This window comes from Ananas comosus, linkage group 16 (assembly GCF_001540865.1).
Source record: "Ananas comosus cultivar F153 linkage group 16, ASM154086v1, whole genome shotgun sequence".
Classification (NCBI taxonomy): Eukaryota; Viridiplantae; Streptophyta; class Magnoliopsida; order Poales; family Bromeliaceae; genus Ananas; species Ananas comosus.
Window position 1 is genome coordinate 8,953,726 of NC_033636.1, and position 19,736 is coordinate 8,973,461.

General features: G+C 36.9%; 3 protein-coding genes across 5 annotated transcripts; all 3 read left to right on the top strand.

Annotated features, from left to right (window-relative positions):
• LOC109722503 (60S ribosomal protein L35a-1-like) lies at positions 390-3,185 on the top strand. The gene is made up of 5 exons (XM_020250592.1): positions 390-501; positions 591-626; positions 722-950; positions 1,050-1,092; positions 2,704-3,185. Exons 1-4 carry the CDS (start codon positions 470-472, stop codon positions 1,089-1,091), a joined length of 339 nt encoding a protein of 112 aa, XP_020106181.1. The 5' UTR covers positions 390-469; the 3' UTR covers position 1,092; positions 2,704-3,185.
• On the top strand, positions 8,184-12,464 carry LOC109722436 (probable protein phosphatase 2C 52). 3 transcript variants are annotated; one of them, XM_020250501.1, is made up of 9 exons: positions 8,184-8,323; positions 8,499-8,730; positions 9,608-9,735; positions 9,822-9,920; positions 10,009-10,167; positions 10,554-10,640; positions 11,027-11,118; positions 11,771-11,845; positions 12,101-12,464. In XM_020250501.1, the coding sequence occupies exons 2-9, from the start codon at positions 8,621-8,623 to the stop codon at positions 12,269-12,271; spliced, it is 921 nt and encodes a 306-aa protein (XP_020106090.1). In that variant the 5' UTR covers positions 8,184-8,323; positions 8,499-8,620; the 3' UTR covers positions 12,272-12,464. The 3 variants fall into 3 exon arrangements, with proteins under 3 accessions (XP_020106090.1, XP_020106092.1, XP_020106091.1); XM_020250503.1 differs by lacking the exon at positions 8,499-8,730 and having other exon boundaries at positions 8,188-8,323; XM_020250502.1 differs by lacking the exons at positions 8,184-8,323; positions 8,499-8,730 and adding an exon at positions 8,844-9,521.
• On the top strand, positions 13,808-18,484 carry LOC109722322 (DEAD-box ATP-dependent RNA helicase 26-like). The gene is made up of 10 exons (XM_020250342.1): positions 13,808-14,447; positions 15,011-15,117; positions 15,262-15,317; positions 15,406-15,630; positions 15,741-15,947; positions 16,027-16,113; positions 16,198-16,293; positions 16,378-16,593; positions 17,053-17,235; positions 17,794-18,484. Exons 1-10 carry the CDS (start codon positions 13,900-13,902, stop codon positions 18,019-18,021), a joined length of 1,953 nt encoding a protein of 650 aa, XP_020105931.1. The 5' UTR covers positions 13,808-13,899; the 3' UTR covers positions 18,022-18,484.

Below are 19,736 nucleotides of genomic sequence, written 5' to 3' on the forward strand. Positions count from 1 at the left end.
CAGGCACACGCACACGAACGCGCATCCGACTCTTCGCTAAAATTAGGATCTGAATTTGAGACCTAATGCTCCGGGACGAGAATACAACCTATCTTAGATAAGGTTATAACTTAGCTATAGGCCTCTAAACCTCAATAGTCACTGCTAATATGCTAGGGGGGTAAGTTTTCTAATTAGACATGTATCAAATTTATATTTGTTTGTTCATAAAATAGAAATATATACAGTAAACGTATCACTGGATTAAATGGGCTCAGGCTGAACCGGCTCGTAGTCCAAGCGTTCATGGGCCGAACCGGTGGACCGGCCCATCATCAAGCCCTCTAAGTCACGACGAATCGAGACCGTTCGATCCAAGACCCCCTCCCTATTTAAACCCGCTCCTAACCGATTTTAGGGTTTCTCCAAGCCGATATTGTCTCCTTCGCGCCTGCGCCTCTCGACCTCGGAGCTACCCGCGGCGTCAACAATGGTGAAGGGTCGACAAGGAGAACGCGTGAGGTCGGAATCCTCACCTCCTTCTCACTCTAACCCTAATTCCGATCCCTTCTCTCTCTCTCATCTTCTTCTTTGTTTTGATGTGGTTCCAGGTTGTATGTGCGGGGCACGATCCTTGGATATAAAAGGTAGTTGCGATCTCCGTCTACGATTCTCCCTCTCTTTTCTGCGATCGTTTTTTGGTTAGATCTCTTGTTTGATGTGTTGGGGGTTTTGGTATCAGATCGAAATCAAATCAATATGAGAACACGTCGCTGCTTCAGATCGAGGGGGTGACCACCAAGGAGGACGTCGCCTGGTACTGTGGCAAGAGGATGGCCTACATATACAAGGCCAAGACGAAGTCGAAGGGGACGCACTACCGCTGCATCTGGGGGAAGGTCACACGCCCCCACGGCAACAGCGGCGTCGTCCGCGCTAAGTTCAAGTCGAACCTCCCCCCGAAATCTATGGTGCGGATCTCGTTTCCTCCTTGTTTGTTCGCTCGAAATGAAACCTCCTCCCCGTGGATTCTGCTAATGGTTTAAGTTTTCGTTGTTGTTACTTTGCAGGGAGCGAAGGTTAGGGTTTTTATGTATCCGAGCAACATCTGAGGTAAGATTCCATTCGCGATGGGCAAAATGTTACTTGTTTCAGTTTGAAATTGTATGCATTGCTTGTTCATTGAAACAAATAGATTTTTGCGAGTATTTATAGTCATTAGTATTTTTCAAGTTCGTTTTTTGTTTACTGTGAATAGTGTTGCCTATGTTGTGTTCTTATGTTTTGTGGTTAGTACTTATATACTAAGCATCTATCTTTTGCTTGAAATTTGTTATATGTGTGTTTTTGTCCCTCTTTGTAGCAAATTCATTTTTGGGAAATCAGAATTTATGTCATACTATGAGACTTAATAGAAACCTGACATGTTATTGCTTTCACCTAAAGCTAGGCCATATGGCATCCTAGTAAACATTTTACTGGCCTTGTGTTGGCGAGTAGATACTTCTTTAGTGTTTGCACATGATTCATGTGAACATTTTGGTTGGAAAGCTTTCGGATTCTAAGTTCTAACGTTGCGCTTTGCTTTCAGAAGCTTGTTCAGATTTTTATTTGAGTTTCTCTACTTTCTCATTATGAGTTTCGTTCTGCTTCGTTTTTTCTATATCTAGTCCTATTTCAATCTTGTTTCGTCTGCGGGGCTCGATGCTACTTTGGGGGGAGCACTATAGCTCTGAAATACCTGCAGGTTCTCTGCAGGGTGCCCATACCTTTGAGCCCCAGAGAGAAATTTCAGTGGTCTCATAGTACGTGGTTGTCTTTTGAAGGATTTCTTCCTCCACCTTAACTCACAACCACGCCTCCAATGACCACAACATTTATAAATACCATTCGCAAGTCCTTTTGTCCATCCAAATACATGGTGCTTTACATTTTTTGTTCCCCCATCTCTGGGGGTAATCTCTCAAGGAGGAACTACTTAAACTACATGCCAGATTTTTTGGGGGATCTTTGTATGCGCTTCTTTTGTGCAATAGTTGGAGCTTGTAGTTTTTATTTGCCTAGAGTTAGTATTGTTCTTCTCTCTCTCTGCTTGTTGCATATTTTGAAACTATGTTGGTATTTACTCCCTACTGTTAAACGTAGGTTCATAATTTTACAACAATTCGTAAAGGTTCATGTGCAATGGGCATTTATGTAAAGGATATGAAGGACAAAATTTAGATATAGGATAGCATTTCAATCCTACAATGCAAGGAGGTGAGAAAGGTAGACATGCCGTTGGGGTTGGAATTTTGTCAGAATTATGATCAGACTGAATGTGACTTCATTTAATCTTTGGAAATCAGGATTAAATTAGATTTTAGTCGTGAGATCAGATTTAATGGTTCATCTTAGATCATTTAACGGTCACTTTGAAGTACAGAAACATTTTCTCTATTCCTTAGAAACATTTTCTCTATTCCTTGCCATCTATTGAACATTTAGCCCAAGCTTAAGGACTTGATCTATTTATTAATGAGTTCGCGCACCTCATCATTGCTGTCTATGCCTTGTACTCCCATGCGTTTTTTGTTTTCATTGTAATTCACGGTATTATAAGCGGAACCATGATTGCACCATAAGCTTATAAATTATAATAGTTGAGATTGTATTGCACATCCTTGTATCTCTCATGTAGCTCCTGGGTATGAATCTCACTATCTTGTTCTTTTCATGATGCAGGTACCGCCGACTACCTTTTGCTTTAGGTTTTCAGTTTCCAATTGATGTCAGTTTTGCCATGTAGCTGGACTATGTTTAGCACCTTGTTATTTCTCATTTTCTTTTGTTAAGAGAGTTTGAGGCGGCTCTGCGTCACCGTTTGTCCAATGGTTGGTGGAATTTGGTGAAGTATCCGAATTTGAATGAGAGCTTGAATGCAGATTCTCCGAACGACCGAGCTCGCATGCTGAGGATCTGTATTTGAGTTCTATTCAAATTCATGCTCATTCTTTTTCCCACTCTAGTCACTATATCCCCTTGCGCCGCTATCCATCATCCAGGAACAAAAGCGTTCGGACTAGAATGCAGTTAAACCTCTCTAGATATATTGCGATTGTGACTCTTAAATTCGTTAAGACCTTAATAGTTATCTAGAAGTTATGCTTGTCCTTGTTTAAAAATTTTGTTTGAGAAATTAAAATCGGTGTTTGTGGCTTTTCATACCCAATAATTTTAGTAGTTTATAGCTTGTTGCTGGTTGCTTATCGGATATGATCAAATTTTAATCCGAATAAACTCCACTGAAAATGCGCCAGTAATTTACATATCGAGTTTGGAATCTTAGGTATCAGTTATGTAGCTTTTAACTAATTGTATTAAAATTTTGGGTATCAATCACTAGGTATTGTTGGCAACCAGCCTATTCTGCCTGTGTGCTGATCCCTAATCCCTTATTTTAGGCTTTGTTTGTATTATGTGTAGTGAGAAAGTACGATGATTGCATATAGCGATGAGTTTGTTACATCGGAGAATACAGAAGCATGTTTTTATATATTTTTAATTTAATTTAATTTAATTTAATTTTATATTGTTAGATGGGTCTCCATATTAAATTAAGTCTTAGCAAATTAAAGCGGACGGTGGACAATAATGCGTCTTTGACGAACCCATTTCATCCGTAGATGTTGTCGCTAACAACAAAAGGACCAATATCTGAGTTGAGAGGTGTCGATTGGGTAGTACAACCATAGACGTCAACAATCAATATAATGAACACCAAGAAAAAAAGAAAAAAGAAAAAAAGAAAAAGAATCAGCTTTTAATTGTGCATTGAAACCCGATTTGCCAGCTCTGATTGGTTGGCTTAGATTCCTAATCATTGTCGTGCGACCATCCACTTAAATAATTAATTTTATCCTTAAAAAAGAAAATTTAAAAAACTCCTGGTTGGATTCCTCCGACTCGTTCGAATGGTAGCAGAGATGCCAAGAATGGTTTACCATGTCATCCGTGCACCGGGGGCCATCCTGGCGAATGCATTATTATTATTATTATTATTATTATTATTATTATTATTATTATTTTTAAGAGATAGATAGCACGCTATCCGCTTCATTTATTTCATTTTAGCTGGAAATATGAATCAACTAGGATTCGAACTTGGAACCACGGATACCAACCACCTACTCCTTTACCACTTGTTTTAGGAACGGTCGGTCCGAATACATTATTTATGAGAAATATTTTGTTTCAGGACTAGGATTATATAATTTTAGGATTAATTCCATGCATGTCCCTACAAATATATTGAATAGCAAATATATAGCTACAAAGTTTAATTTTTATATGTTGTTTCTATAAAAGTCCTAATATTTTCAAATATATTCATATTATTAGAATTCGTTAGAAAAATTTAGTTAACTATAGATTAAATATTTAATCTTGATTAGTTTTTGACATTTTTGCTCATCTTATATTATACTGTTATGATTTTTTGAATGGATATATTTGTGATGATAAAATTGAAAATATAAACAGTTCTCTAACAATAACAAATTAGAGGGACATATTTGATGATATTAGAACTTTGCAGAGACAATATATGAAAGTTGAACTTTATATGNTACAAATATATTGAATAGCAAATATATAGCTACAAAGTTTAATTTTTATATGTTGTTTCTATAAAAGTCCTAATATTTTCAAATATATTCATATTTGATGATATTAGAACTTTGCAGAGACAATATATGAAAGTTGAACTTTATATGAATATATTTATCATTTATTATATTTGTAGATACTTTGTATGAAATTAACCCTATAGTTTGGGATAGCTAAATATATGGAGATGATTCTGAAGTTTTGTGAGAAAGTATACTAAGAAAATGTTTCAGCAGTTTATATGTGATATAACACATTACTGACATTACCAGCTTGACTTAAGTATATCATTTGTTATAATTTTTTTTCGAAATAATATAATTTTTATAATTCTATTGAAAAATTAAATAGTATTTTTTTAATATTTTTACTATAATTATTTTTGGCCTATAATAATAGTATTATTATAAGGGACGCTCAGTACTAATCAAACCCTTAAAAAATATTAGATTTTCTTTTCCTATTTTGCTTGCATAGTTGCATGAGACCCAAGAGCCGCATAGAGGGAAAATTGGCTACTGTGGTTCATGGATGAATTGGTACACCGAGTGTAAGCAATCTTTTCTTCTTCTTTCCAAAAAAAAAAAAGGCTAAATTACAGAAAACCCCCTTGTAATAACCGGCTTTTTCACTTTCCCTCCCTGACATTTAAAAACCTACACTTTGCCCCCCTGTAAAATAAAAAATATGCATTTCACCCCCTACCGTTAGGGTTCCGTTAAAAAACATATTTTTATGCCGAAAATACCCCTCCGCCATCTCCCTGTTGCTTCGACTCCCTCGGGCTCGCCACCTTGCCGCCGCCTCGCCCCCTCGCCGTCCTCCACTGCCTCGCCCTCACCCACATCCCTTTCGCCGTCCTCCGTCGCCTCGCCTTCGCCTTCTTTGTCCTTCTCTTACTGTCGCCCACCTCGGTTTTCTCCTACTGTTGCCGAAATCGAGGGCGGCGAGGGTGCAGGAGGAGAAGGGGAGCAGGTGGAGAAGGAAATGGAGAGAAATCGCGGCCGATTAAGGTGGGAATCGCGGCCGAACGAAGGAGCGGCTGAGGAAGATGGGAAAGAAGACGACAATGGCGAGGGGCAAAATGGTCATTTTACACACTGTAACCCTCTTGTGAATATTTTTCATTTTACACGAGGGCAAAGTGTAGGTTTTTAAATGTCAGGGGGGGGAAGTAAAAAAGCGGGTTATTACAGGGGGGTTTTCTGTAATTTAGCCAAAAAAAAATCTAGAAATGCAATAGTTATATTGGTGATGTGTTATTACCAATCAATTAAATTAATTTTTTAGATTCATTTGTCCTATCATAGTTAATTGGAAAAATAATTTTGTTATACTTTTTATTCAAAATAAAAAATATGATTGACTGTTAATAAATAATATGGTGTGATTAATATATAGTAGAATCTCTCCTTCAATCATAAAGTAAAAATAAAAAAAATGATACATGTACAATCCATAAAAAATGTATTATAGTGGGATAAAATAGTTTTTGGCCGAACTATTTACTTTTGTTGTTTGATTTACTGTACTCTAAAATAACGTAATTAATTCTTCCTACCCTAGGCTAAATTAATTATTAAAAAAAGTAATAATATATATTAGCTCATCATAGTAATGAATTGCAAAAATGTTAATATTTTATAAGCAAAAAAAAAAAAAATCGGAAATCTCATTAAATATTTGTATTTTTATTTTAGACCTCCAAATTTGGATTCTGAAGACTCCGGTCCATAGGCCACGGTCCATGCAATTCATTTGGACTTTCACACTTTTAATAAATAATAAATATAATAAACATAATAACATTACCGACACCAGAGCAGTAAATCGGTATAGGTGTCGGTTCCCTCTCAGGGAAGATTATCCCCTGCACCTGGTGCATTAGTACATTGCATAGACCGTGACATTAAAACAAAATTACTGAGCATTTAAAATTAAAATCTAACATATTAGACGTGTGACGTGTTCTATAATATTCAAAAGACCGAAATATAAAAAATAATAAGTTTCTGAAATAAGTGTTTTACAAATCATATAAGTGTTCTGTGTTGATTTTTTTGGGCCTAATAGATGCCTAATAAATAAATAAATTGTATGAGTTCTTTAGATATTATAAATGGCATTTATTAAAATTCCTCATTTGGTTTTGTATTCATTTTTCTTTTATGTTTTTTAACTTCTACGTAAAAAAAAAAAAAGGAAAAAAAAAAGAGTAAGAGTGGGACAATAGATTACCTACAAATTTTCATTTAAGGGATTTATGTGATATTTTTTTAACTCTATATTTTTATTTTATGAAGTTGTCATTTATTATTTGAGCGGATGCATTGCAAATCAATAAATAATGACAAAACTAATTTCTCTGATAGTATAATAAATTATATAAAATTTAATATTTTTTGAAAAGGGTTATGATGCTAAATCATGCCTCAATTCTTAAAATTCTAATTATAATGATCAAAATATAGAAAACTCCTGTATAAATATCTACTTATTTACTTTCTCTTTTTGATTTTCAAAAAATATATAAGGATAATTTGATTATTTTGCCATATCTATTAATACTGAAACTCTCTAAATTTTTTTTTTAAAATATGAACAGGATAAAATATAAATTTTTTCAAGGTTTTTTTCTATATTGTATTTGTACCCAATTATAAAATACGGTTAATTTTATACAGATCTCTACAAACATAGTGAATGACAAATATAATCGTACAAAGTTTAATTTTCATATGTTATCTCTACAAAAGTTCTAATATTTTCAAATATATTCCTCTAATTTGTTAGGTTAGATAATTATCAGAGAACTGTTTATATTTTCAATTTTGTCATCACAAATATATCCTTCAAAAGCCATAAAAGTATAATGTAAGATGGATAAAAATATCAAAAACTAACCAGGGTTAAATCTAAAATTTTCTAATGGATTGTACCGGCAGAAACATATTTAAAATCATCATAACTTTTGCAGGGACAATACATGAAAGTTGAACTTTATAGAAATATATTTATTATTCGCTATATTTGTAGGAATCTGTATGAAATTAATCTAACTATCCCTAGAGTAAATGGCAAAAGACTTGATGGTTGGTATCTGAGATCCCAAATTCGAATTATAGTTAATTCATATTTTAAATTTTATTCATAAATGAAATAAACGAAGCAGATAGCGTACTACTTATCTCTCTCTCTCAAAGAAAAAAAAACAAATAAAAAAAAAAGAAAAAAATAAAAAAATAGGGTTACCGTTGCCATGAAGGTTCATGCGTAAGTGCGTACACGCAATAATTCGTCCAACGTGTCGGTATCGGTCTCGGTCACCGTAGACCAATACAATGTTTTCCCGTTTCCCGTTACCCGTTTCCCTTTACAGAGCGACGAGTTTTATATTAATAGAGAGAGAGAGAGAGAGAGAGAAGAGAAGAGAAGGGCGAACTCGGAACTCGGAACTCGAACTCGAAGTGAGTTCAGAGCTGCGGTATTGGATCGATGCCACTCCCCCCCCCCCCCCCCCCTTCTTTGCACGTTCTCCTTCTCCTTCGTGCACCCACCCCACCCTCTCTCTCTCTCTCTCTCTCTCTCTCTCTCTCTTCGTCGGCGATCGAAGGGGCTAATCCACGCTCCCTCCCTCTCCGATCGTTCAATCCGACCTCGCCTTCGTCTTCCTCGCCTCGCTGCGGATCGAACGAAGGTTTGCGCGATTTCGCTTGATCCCTACAGGATTTCCTCTGTCGAACCTTTTTCGTTTCATCTGAGTACTCCGTAGATCGCGTAGATTCGACCGATCCGTGTGTTTTCGGATTTGGAAACTTGTTCTTTTTTTGCGTGTGGGGGATCGGATTCGGTAACCCCGGGCTTTTGTGTAGGCTCCCCGATTGGGGGATTTAGATGGTGTGTGATGGCGCCGTGAGGGGATTCGAAGCCGGAGGGGGATCGGAGTGAGGAATCCTCTGAAGCATCGGAGAGTTAGGGCTGGGGGGTGGGGAAGATGATGGTGGAATCGAGTGGGCGGGAGGGGGAGCAGGGACCGGTCGTCGATGCACCGCACGAGAAGGATCCGGTGGATGTTGGTGGATACAGCAGTGGAGGATGGAAAAGGTAAGAACTTTGGAATGAGAGTTGCATGAACACTGTGATTGTTGCTAATTTTAGAAGTAGTTTTGGTAATTGGTGATTATATTTGATGATTTTGGAGCTCTATGATATGCTTGATACTACTATTTTAAGGTTGTTTGTTATAATTATTATTTTTTCAGCATGTAAGAGGAGTGGATAGCATTACTGAAATGATGCTTATAATGCTTTCACAAAGTGCAATGGTGTAGTGGGATCTGGCAGTTAAATTTCTTCTACATGGTGGTTTATGTAGTTAGGGATGTCGATTTGTCGCTTATAACTTATATATGCACGTGTAAAGTCTCTCTGTAAAAGAAGTCCTTGGCTGGAAATCATGGACCAATAGCCGCAGCTTTAGATACGGCGCTAATTGGTTCTTTGATCCTGGTACCATATCTGTGATCATGTGAGCGCTGTCACCGACAAGATCTGTTTGATACGAAAAGGACTATGAATAGCTTTGTAAACCTCACTCATGTGCATGGTGGATGTCAGAAGAATCATGCTCGTGACTTTGAAAGAAAAAGTAATCGATGCGATTTGACCCATCAGTTGTCATTTGTCGGAAATTGAACCAATACACAACTGAGGATGGAATACCATTCTGTGTGCTGTGTCAAGAATTTGCATAAGCACGATCGTCAGCTGCTACTCTTAACAAGAAGGCCAACTTTTAGCACCTGGCAGAGTTACTCCATTTAGCAACTATCAATCTGTTTCCTCTTATAATCGGTTTCTCACTGATGCCAAACTATGACGATCTCTCGCTTGATGTAATATTATTTGGGATTGGGATCTCTATTTTTATTTTTATTTATTTGAAACAGCTGCCCTTACGGATTACCTGACTTATCTGCAGTGAGGATGGAAGTTTGAGTTGTGGATATTCAAGCTTTAGAGGAAGGAGAGCAAGCATGGAAGATTTTTATGATGTAAAATCATCTATAATTGATGGCAAACACATTAGTCTTTTTGGAATATTTGATGGTCCTGATCTCTTTCCTTTCCAATCTTTTCATTGTTTCCTTGGCTGGTCAAGTGTTCGGCTGTTAATTGATAATTCTGTAAAATAGGTCACGGTGGCTCACGTGCCGCTGAATACTTGAAGGAGCACTTATTTCAAAACCTCATGAAGCACCCACAGTTCATGACCGACACAAAATTGGCCATAAGTATTTTCAGTCTGATGTAGTTTTAGCCATGGTAATGACTTTGGTATAAAGTGGACTAATGAACTTTGTAAATGCATATTATTTGCAGGTGAAACCTATAAACAAACTGATTCAGACTTTTTGGATTCTGAAAGCAATGCTCTCAGAGATGATGGTTCCACAGCATCAACGGCTGTTTTGGTTGGAAACCACTTGTATGTGGCAAATGTTGGAGATTCACGGGCTGTGATATCACTAGCAGGAAAAGGTGTTTTTTAACTCTTGAGTTATACTATTGCAGTCTTGCTAATTCTGCAGGAAATCGGAGATTTTTGACCAGTACACGTTTGTTTTTTTCTCTCAGATATTTTTATTTGTTGACTAAAGAAAAGCACGAAAGAGAAGAATTATCCAGATAATAAACCTTGTTTGTTTCTCATTAATAATTTGTTTGCCAGATATCAAACTTCATATGCAAGTGTTAAATGTTCAATTTACCACTTTCCATTGTAACTTTCCACTTCCCATCCCATGATTCTTTCAGGCGGAGATATTAGTCTACAATTCCTATTATGTTCCCTTGGTTATGTACATGTTGAATTACATCTTAATTGATGGTATAAATAGCATGTTTCTTCCTCTTCTATTTTGTAGCAATTCCACTATCAGATGATCACAAGCCGAATAGAAGTGATGAGCGCAAGAGAATTGAAAATGCTGGAGGGGTTGTCATGTGGGCTGGTGAGTCCGCTAATTTCGATCATATGATGCTGCTATTTTGATTGATTATGCAGTTTCCTATAAGATCCATGCTTTCACAGTTGCTTCAGCAGTTATTACGGTAATATTTAATATTTGAAAATTTAGCCTCGTGATGGAACACAGATTGCTTCATCATTTTATTTTGTACAAATAGTGCACTCCAGTTTAAGAGATTTGTTTCTTTCTGATGATAATTGGGTGCTTGACGGTATACCCATATTTAGGGTAGAGGAACACAATATACATGCAAACACGTGTGTTTTTTTGGGGGAGGAATCAGCTGGAAATGGGTGTTGGGGTTGCATGTAGAATGTGCTAGAATATATTTGCTACATCTGTTTACACTTGCAATCTTCTTTTTGTAGGTACTTGGCGGGTGGGAGGTGTACTTGCAATGTCCCGTGCATTTGGTAACCGCCTTTTGAAACAGTTTGTTGTCGCGGAACCTGAGATTCAGGTACCCAGCTCTCATGTGAAGTTTAAGTAGGCACTGGGTTCTATAGCTTGTCCTCTCAATTTCCGAATAAACTCATCTCCTATTATAAATCAGGAAAATTTGGTGGGAGAGGGTTCTTATCTTCTTTTTTTTTTCTTTTTTGACCTTTACCATTAGACTCTAGTTATATTTAACACAATTCAGTAGAACACTTCACAATAGATTCTGTACTTTTCTACGATATATTAGGTTACTTGATTGTGTCATTTACTCTATTATGTTAAGAACCTGTATTTAGTCTAATTCTTTTCTCTCAGTAGCATCTCACTTTTTTATCTTGTAGAGTGCAAGGCGACAATGCCCAAGAGTTAAGCTCAAAAAACGTTCTTGAAATTAAAGTAGATTATTCAGAATTTCTAAACTTCAAATATAAATATCCTCTCAAAGAGTCACTTAAAACTGACAAAACCGAAATAAATGAGTAGATTGAAGCATTCTTTGTGATCATTACTACCTTTAATTGCAACAAGGCATACATTTTTTAACTACAGAAACATAGTTGAATGCCAATTTTTGTAAGAATTGCATGAGAACTTACATAGATGATTCAATTGTTATGCTATCTTATGAAAATCCAAAATAATTAATCGGTTTGTTTTGAACATTTTCTCAGGAGCAAGAGATTGGCGATGAGCTGGAGTTTCTGATTTTGGCTAGTGATGGGCTGTGGGATGTGGTTCCTAATGAGGTGAATTCTTCTTTCAATCTATTTTGATGCCGTAAACTTGGTCCACATTCTATCTTAGAAAGTTGTGTTGAAATCATTGGTCGACTGCACCAAGCATCCGCTCGGTGAAACTTCGATTGTGGGGATTTTGAAAATTTGATTCTTTTCCCCTTATAATTAAGAAAAGTAATCCATTAACAGACATGCAAAAACTTTTGCCTTATCTGTTTGCATCATGATCTCATTCTGCTTCAATTGATTTGCTGAAATATTTAGGACGCCGTTTCGCTCGTGAGAGAGGAAGAGGAGCCCGAGGCCGCAGCTCGGAAGCTGATGGAGACCGCCTTCTCGCGGGGAAGCGCCGACAACATAACATGCATTGTTGTGAAATTCCACCATGAGAAACCTGGAGTTGATTCTCCTACTGAGTCAGATGATCCGAGTTGATTTATCAGTTCGAATCTTTGCTGAACTTATGTCGCGGGTTGGTCTTCTGCTATCATTGAGCGGGACCGACCCAGCTGTTTCTTTATTCCTTTGTTTTTGGCATAAACTAGAGAACTTGTTTTATTATCCTGGTTATATGTTTTGGTTCTTAGCTTGGGTGGTTATATGTTTTGGTTCCTTGCTTGGGTGCTTACTGTTTTTTTGGATCTCTCTCTCTCTCTCTCTCTCTCTCTCTCTCTCTCTCTCTCTCTCTCTCTTAACATGTCTCCATTTCCACTCTTTGCTTTGCTTGGATGAATAGTATGTTTTTTGATTCTCTCTAGCAGCCACTGAAGGACTATTGCTTAAAAAATGTCATACGTACACTCTATTATAGTATGTATATTTCACACTATATAATCCTACGGTTTTAAAATCTCTTTTGAGTTGGTACTGAAGGAGAATTTGTTCAGTGAATAAATTTTGGTCTTTTGAAAGTTAGGGTGTAAGAATTATATTTATATTAGAGGTGTACATACTAACATTAACATGGCTCTTATTGTTTTAGGTGTTATTGCTTGAGTGAATAGGTGAGCCGTTGTATTTCGCTAGTTTTAAATGAACAATTAATAGAAGAATTTTTGTTGGTTACGAGTTCTGACATTTAAGTGGCCTAGTTTCATAAGACTAAAATAAATGCCATGTTGTTGTCACTTGTCACTGACATACTTAATACCGTTGCTTAAGGATTTCGAAGCCCAGTTGTTTTATATTTCTGGTTGCTTAAGGATTTCGAAGCACAGTTGTTTTATATTTCTGGATTTCGAAGCACAGTTGTTTCATATTTCTAGATTCGACATATTTCTAGATTCTACTTCTCCTGGTATCTTAAGATTGAATGCCTTGGCTGAAGTTACAACCATCTTCAAAAGAACAAACTCAGGAAAAAATCTCTACCATTTTTTGCATTATTGTTTTTTTTATTTTTCAAATATTAAGGAAAATCTCTACCTTCGTTGGCATTATTGCTCTTTTTATTTTTTAAATATTAATTAAGTATAATTTAATATGGACGGAAAGAGTTTTTTTTTTTAAAAAAAATATATATATATTGTCATGCTTGGTTCAACTTGCAATTAATTCCAACCAAGCATGATAACTTATTTTAAACAGATTTAAAATTTTTAAAAAGTACTTTTGTTTTATTTTTTTGTTGTTAAATAGGTATTTTGAATGTAAGAATGATAAGTGATTTACAACTTACAAGGGTAACGCTGCAAATCGAGCATAAGGGCGTAAATTTTAACGCTTATCCCGCTAAAAAGTAAAAACTTGTATTTTGTTTACTTCCTTACTATTTTTTTTTTTAACAATCATTTTTTGCATTATTTTTTATACAAATCTGTTTTGAAAAAAAAAATTAAAAAATGGGAACAATATCGAAAGACGGAAAGGGAAGGGTGTATTCATTATTTTACTCTTCTAAAGTTTTTTTTTTTATTTTTTTATTTTATTTTTAACCCCATAATAACAGGAACAAAGCCAAAACATTATCTCCACCGCATGGGTCGCAACTCGCAAGCCCCCTCTAAAAACCGCTCCCCAAAACCCTAAACCCTCTCTCTTTCTCTCTCTCTCTCTCTTCGACTATGCCCACGGAGCTCGTCCCTCTCCGCCCCCTCGGCTACGCCGCATCCCTCCCCTCTTCCCGCGTCCTCTCCATTTTCGGAAGAGCGTTCCCCTTCAAGCTCAAGTACCTATCTCTCTCCTCCAAGCCCCCGCGCCTTCCGCTCATGGCGAGCGCCGGGGAGAAAGGTAGTGTTTCGGTAGAGGACGAGGCGAGGAGTGCCGGGGGAAGGGATGGGATGAGAAGGTCTCGGAAATCGCCGCGAAACGGAGCGCCTTTGAAGCGGCAGAGGGGTGGCGATTCCAATTTTCTCCAGGTGATCGGCGATGCTAAGAAGCATCGGGGATCGGGGAGGAAGGAGAAGTCGCTGGGTTCGGGCAAAGGTCCCTATCGTTTTGAGGTATTGGATGGAGAGGATGAGGAGGAGGATGAGATTGGTAATATGGGAGAAGGGGTGGTGACTGTGATTAGTGAGGATTCTACTTCATTGCATGCTCTTATGAAGGAAGGGGATTCAAATGCTCAAAAGAGTTTGCTAGGGGTGGATGACTCATACCTGAGTGAAACCAGGTAAAATTTTATTGGGATATCAAAAATTATGTGTGTTTTGTGAGATTTTGGATGATTTAAATTAAAACTTGCTATAGCATACAATTTATATATGAAACAAAATGGTGTTTTTAATATTCATATCCAACACTCCTTTAGCCTGAGCTCGTGACGTTTCAATAGATCCTAGAATGGGACATTGATTTATTGTGGTGCATAGGCATGGTTGGATTCGAATTCAGGACATGGTACTCCATTACCATGTGAGACAGTGCCGTTTTCTATAAGTTTAAGCTAGTAGATGATGATATTTTCAATATTTATATGCGAAAATTTTTTAGCTCTTTGTCCGAACAAGAAATGCTGAGACAATTTTAGCTGGGAAACATTATTGCATATTGGATTTGCATACTTGGAGTTGGAAAAAAAAGATATGCTTGGTAGTAGTTTAGTCGCATAAGCATCATTGTTCTCTTCCTTCCTTTGTTTGATATATTAAGAGAAGGCCTATACTTTTTGTCTTCGCATTTGAAATTGAATTTGTTATTTGATCTCTTAGGACCAGCTATTGTTGTGTGCTACAGGTTTGACCAATGCTCCATATCGTCCTTGTCATTAAGGGGCATAAAAGATGCTGGGTATGAGAAGATGACTCAGGTGCAGGAAGCAACTCTCCCTGTCATCCTTGGAGGTTAATCATTTAAAAATTGATTTGCAAGGTTAATTATTTAGATTTGACTTACATGTCATTAAGATGTAAGAGTTAAATCAATTTGTGTGTAATGGGCTGGAATATTTTGATGCATATGACTTTGCAACCTTTCTTGCTTTGCAGGCGACGATGTTCTTGCAAAGGCAAAGACTGGAACAGGAAAAACAGTGGCCTTTTTGGTATTGTCCTTGGTGTTTTTGCTTTATTTCGGTTATATACCTCACCCTATATTTTCAATCAATTATAGTTGATAATGTCCAATTTCAGCTTCCAGCAATTGAGGTTCTTTCCAAGTTGCCTCTTGTTGAGCGCGAACAAAAAAGACCATCAATCAATGTTCTTGTCCTATGCCCCACCAGGGAACTAGCAAACCAAGTTGCAGCAGAAGCTAACAAACTTTTGAAGTATCATCCGTCAATAGGTGTACAAGTCGTAATAGGTGGAACACGACTAACACAAGAACAGAGGCGCATGCAAACTAATCCTTGTCAGGTCAATAGCTCGACTACTCTTTGCAGGACATGATTTACAGTTCTTCTTGAATACATTTTATGATTTTTATTTTTTTTATGTATCTTACTTGATCAGAATTGACTCTGCAGATTCTTGTAGCCACGCCTGGAAGGCTTAAAGACCACATTGAGAATACGCAAGGATTTGCGACTCGGCTAAAGGGCATGAAGGTCCTTGTTCTGGATGAAGCTGATCGCCTATTGGATATGGGCTTTCGAAAGGATATTGAGAAAATAGTTGCTTCTGTTCCTAAACAACGGCAAACACTTCTATTTTCTGCTACTATTCCAGAAGGGGTATATTCCTTTTCGACATTATTTTCTCTTCTAGTTTCTTGTAAAATCTGTTGCAGTTATTAAATGAATCAATGTCTAGGTTCGTCAAATTTGCCATATTGCTATGAAAAAGGACCATGCATTTATTAATACAGTTGAAGAAGGCAGTGAGGAGACTCATTCACAGGTATAATAACTTGATTGTATGAGAGCCTTCACTCATGAAATCAGAAATCAGTTTTCCTGACCTCTTAATATTTGGACTAATCAGGTCAGACAAATGTATTTGATTGCACCGCTGGATAAACACTTCTCGATATTGTATAGCTTATTGACGGAACATGTATTGGAAGATGCTGATTACAAGGTTGGTGGTATTATTCAGTCGTAGCTGAACATCTTGTCTTTTCCTAGTAATAATCATATATGTTAATTACTTGAGAATTTGCAGGTAATTGTGTTCTGTACAACTGCAATGGTCACAAAACTTGTCGCCGATTTCCTCTCTAGGCTGGGGCTGAATATCCGAGAGATCCATTCGAGAAAGGCACAGAACTATAGAAGTAGGGTTTCAGAAGAATTTAGGCAGTCGAAGGGTCTTATACTTGTTAGTTCTGATGTATCTGCACGAGGAGTTGATTACCCAGATGTCACCCTTGTTATTCAGGTGATTTTTCTCGTCTACTTTCTTATTCACTTCTACATGCACTGTTATCTTAACCAATTTGTAGCCTCATTTCTTTATTGTAGATTGTATTTTGGTTCTCTTTACAGCAATAACTTATAGCGGATTTTTGAGTCGTACTGCTATCCCCAGTTAATCAAGAAACGAAGTCATTATTTTTGGCTTGACATTAGAGGGAAAACTTTAACTAATACATAGATAACAAAGGAGTGACAACACTATGCAAGGGGTAGTTCGATTTTTCATTCCGAGGTTTCTGTAAAATTACCTGGTTTTTATCACTGGCAAACTTTTACCATGTTTACGTCCATCCGTTTTGGTAATGAAGGTGCATATATTTCCTAGTAGTCTTTATCAAGCTTAAGTTTTCGAATATATGCTCTTGGGTTGATATTCTCCCTGGAAGTGCCGGAGCTATCACTTGTTTTATTTGATTGCCAGGTTGGGTTGCCTGCTGATAGAGAACAGTACATTCATCGACTTGGTCGAACTGGCCGGAAAGGTAAAGAAGGAAAAGGCATATTGATGTTGGCTCCATGGGAGAAATTCTTTCTTGCTAGCATCAAGGATTTGCCAGTGACTGAGGCTCCACTGCCGTTAACAGATTCAAACACCCAAAGAAAAGTAAGTGTCTTGCTAGTATAGGAAATTTTATTACTTTCATAGGACATCAAATTCAGAAATATATGTTATATTACTTCATATTATTGTGAGTGATGATGCAAACAATGTTCAGTGGACCCATTCGTGGCTTCACTTTGTTATTATCATGAATCTAAACAATTTTCCGCACACTATGGTTTGCTAAATCACTCATACTGATAGGAATCCCTTGTTTCTATATATTCTTACAAAGTTACATGGATATACATTGTTTTATCTGTTTGTTAATATGAATGCTTATTATTGCTATCTCTGTCAAAATCATTAATGATATCTTCGCCTTTCTATTTTGAGTAAACCTTCCAATTCTAGCCCTTACCGCCACCGTGCGATACTAAAAGTTTAGAGAAAACCCTTTAACCTCATAAAAGCAACCAAACCATATTGAACAGTGAGTCCTGTAATTCTACCAAATTGCAAACTCTAGTACTCTTTTTCACAGGTGTTAATGCATAATTAAGTTCTACTTCATTTCGCACTGATTTTTCTAACACTTGTTATTTCTCTTCATCTTGATAGGTTGAAGAGGCACTCCGGCGTGTGGAAATGAAGAACAAAGAATCGGCCTATCAAGCATGGCTTGGATACTACAATTCAAACAAAACTATCGGCCGGGACAAGCGTAAGCTCGTGGAGCTTGCAGAAGAGTTCAGCCAAAGCATGGGACTCACCGATCCTCCGGCTATCCCCAAACTTATTCTTAGAAAGATGGGTCTTAACAATGTCCCAGGGTTGCGCTCTTTGTAAGCTCTATTTGTGGGGATCCTAGCTGAGCACCTCATAGTTTTAACTGGTCATGAACCAGAACCAGAATCATTCTCGACAAATCGAAAGTAGTGAGGTTCAATTTCTTTCACGTCGGGACCTGGTAATGACCAAAGATTCTAAGCAACGGATCCGGCTAGATACCTACTAAGTAAGAAGGAAGTGGAAAGTTCTACATCCCTTCTTTCTCATGAGGTTTCTCTTTTTTACCAGCCTTACCATTAAAGATTGTTTTTTTAATAGAAAAAGGATATCATAGTAGCTAAAATTTTTCTGGTGTTATTCTATTCAAGTTTTGTTTTGGGTGTTTCTTGTTTCTTTCTAGGGTTTAGTTATCGCGAATGCGAGTATAGCTAATTAAGTTTGCATTTGTTCGTGTAGTTAATTTTGAATTGTCACCTGATGCTCTTTTTCATTTTGGGAAATGTATTCTGAAATTTGAAAATTTTGATTTTGGTATGTAATTTTGTAGTTATTTTGAATTATAGAAAATTTGGTCATGTTTTTGAGAATTTAACTGTTTTTGTTTGAAGAAAGATGTATAATATTTAATTAAGTAATAGGATACTTCCCTGTCCAAAAACTTAAACAATCCAGCATAAAATAATGTTATATTTTATAAATAAAAAAGCAGTAAATTATAACACTTTATAATTGTAGGAAATATAGTATATATATAGTTAATTTGTTTGTTAGGAGGTTAGGACGGTGAAATAAAAATAGGCTAAAGCCGCTAAACTACAAGGACTTCTATTTAATACCTTGATTTACTTAAACAATATAGAAATATTCAAATTTATTGGAAGGCCCTGTACAAATGTTTTTTAAAAAATTATAAGTTTAGAGGGATAAATGTCCAAATTTTCAAAATTTTAAAATATTCAAGGGACAAAATGTATAGTTACAAACCTCACGTTATCGCGTAGCTTAATAAACTCAACTACTAATATTAGGTTGTGTGCAAGACTGGGCAGATATTGGGGCGGGAGGGGTCTCTCAACCCAGCCCTATTTCTTGTCGTGTCGGGATGGAGTCCTATGGATTAATTTTTATCTTAATTTTTTATCCTCATTTATTGCTCCATTTAGAACAAACATTAAAAATTTTAATAAATATTAGAAATAAAAAAAAATGAGATTTTTGACGAATTAAAATAGATCAAAGAAAAAAAAATGTCTCCCACCAGCTCTATTTGCTAGATGATCGGGACGGATTATATTTTTTTACTTTTTTTGTTCTCACTTACTGTCTTATTCGGAGCACCTTATTCGGAGCGGATCGGTATCGCAGCTCCGCCAAGTCGGATCCATTAGCATTGATAGTTCGGTGTCCATGGGTTTTAGTCCCATACCGGATAATTAACTAGAGAATCCTCCATATATTAAGAACACTATGCAAGGTTGTCGACCGTGAACCATGGGACGAAGTGATCGGGTTTTTGCGTATCCTGGAAAGTCCCCGGGCCTGAGATTCCGCAGAGATGCGGCCGCGGAAAACGCGGGTTCACTTCGAACTCCATCCCTCGGCTGAGACACGCGTGGAGCCCTCGGGATGCGAGTCGAAGCTCCTATGGCCGTCCATCACAGTTATTCACTTGATCCAACCGTTGGATTAACAGAACGGGGCTTACGATCCCCATGGTTCACCCCTTTTTTTTCTTTTTTTTTTTTTTGGCTAAAATCCCAATTACTACCCGT

Coding starts and splice junctions, on each gene's coding strand:
- LOC109722503 (XM_020250592.1), top strand. CDS start 470: ATGGTGAAGGGTCGACAAGGAGAACGCGTGAG. Junction 502..590: donor CGACAAGGAGAACGCGTGAG/GTCGGAATCCTC, acceptor ATGTGGTTCCAG/GTTGTATGTGCGGGGCACGA. Junction 627..721: donor ACGATCCTTGGATATAAAAG/GTAGTTGCGATC, acceptor TTTTGGTATCAG/ATCGAAATCAAATCAATATG.
- LOC109722436 (XM_020250501.1), top strand. CDS start 8,621: ATGATGGTGGAATCGAGTGGGCGGGAGGGGGAGCAGGGACCGGTCGTC. Junction 9,736..9,821: donor TCTTTTTGGAATATTTGATG/GTCCTGATCTCT, acceptor TCTGTAAAATAG/GTCACGGTGGCTCACGTGCC. Junction 11,846..12,100: donor GGGATGTGGTTCCTAATGAG/GTGAATTCTTCT, acceptor TGAAATATTTAG/GACGCCGTTTCGCTCGTGAG.
- LOC109722322 (XM_020250342.1), top strand. CDS start 13,900: ATGCCCACGGAGCTCGTCCCTCTCCGCCCCCTCGGCTACGCCGCATCC. Junction 15,631..15,740: donor TGCAAACTAATCCTTGTCAG/GTCAATAGCTCG, acceptor TTGACTCTGCAG/ATTCTTGTAGCCACGCCTGG. Junction 16,114..16,197: donor GTGAGGAGACTCATTCACAG/GTATAATAACTT, acceptor TGGACTAATCAG/GTCAGACAAATGTATTTGAT.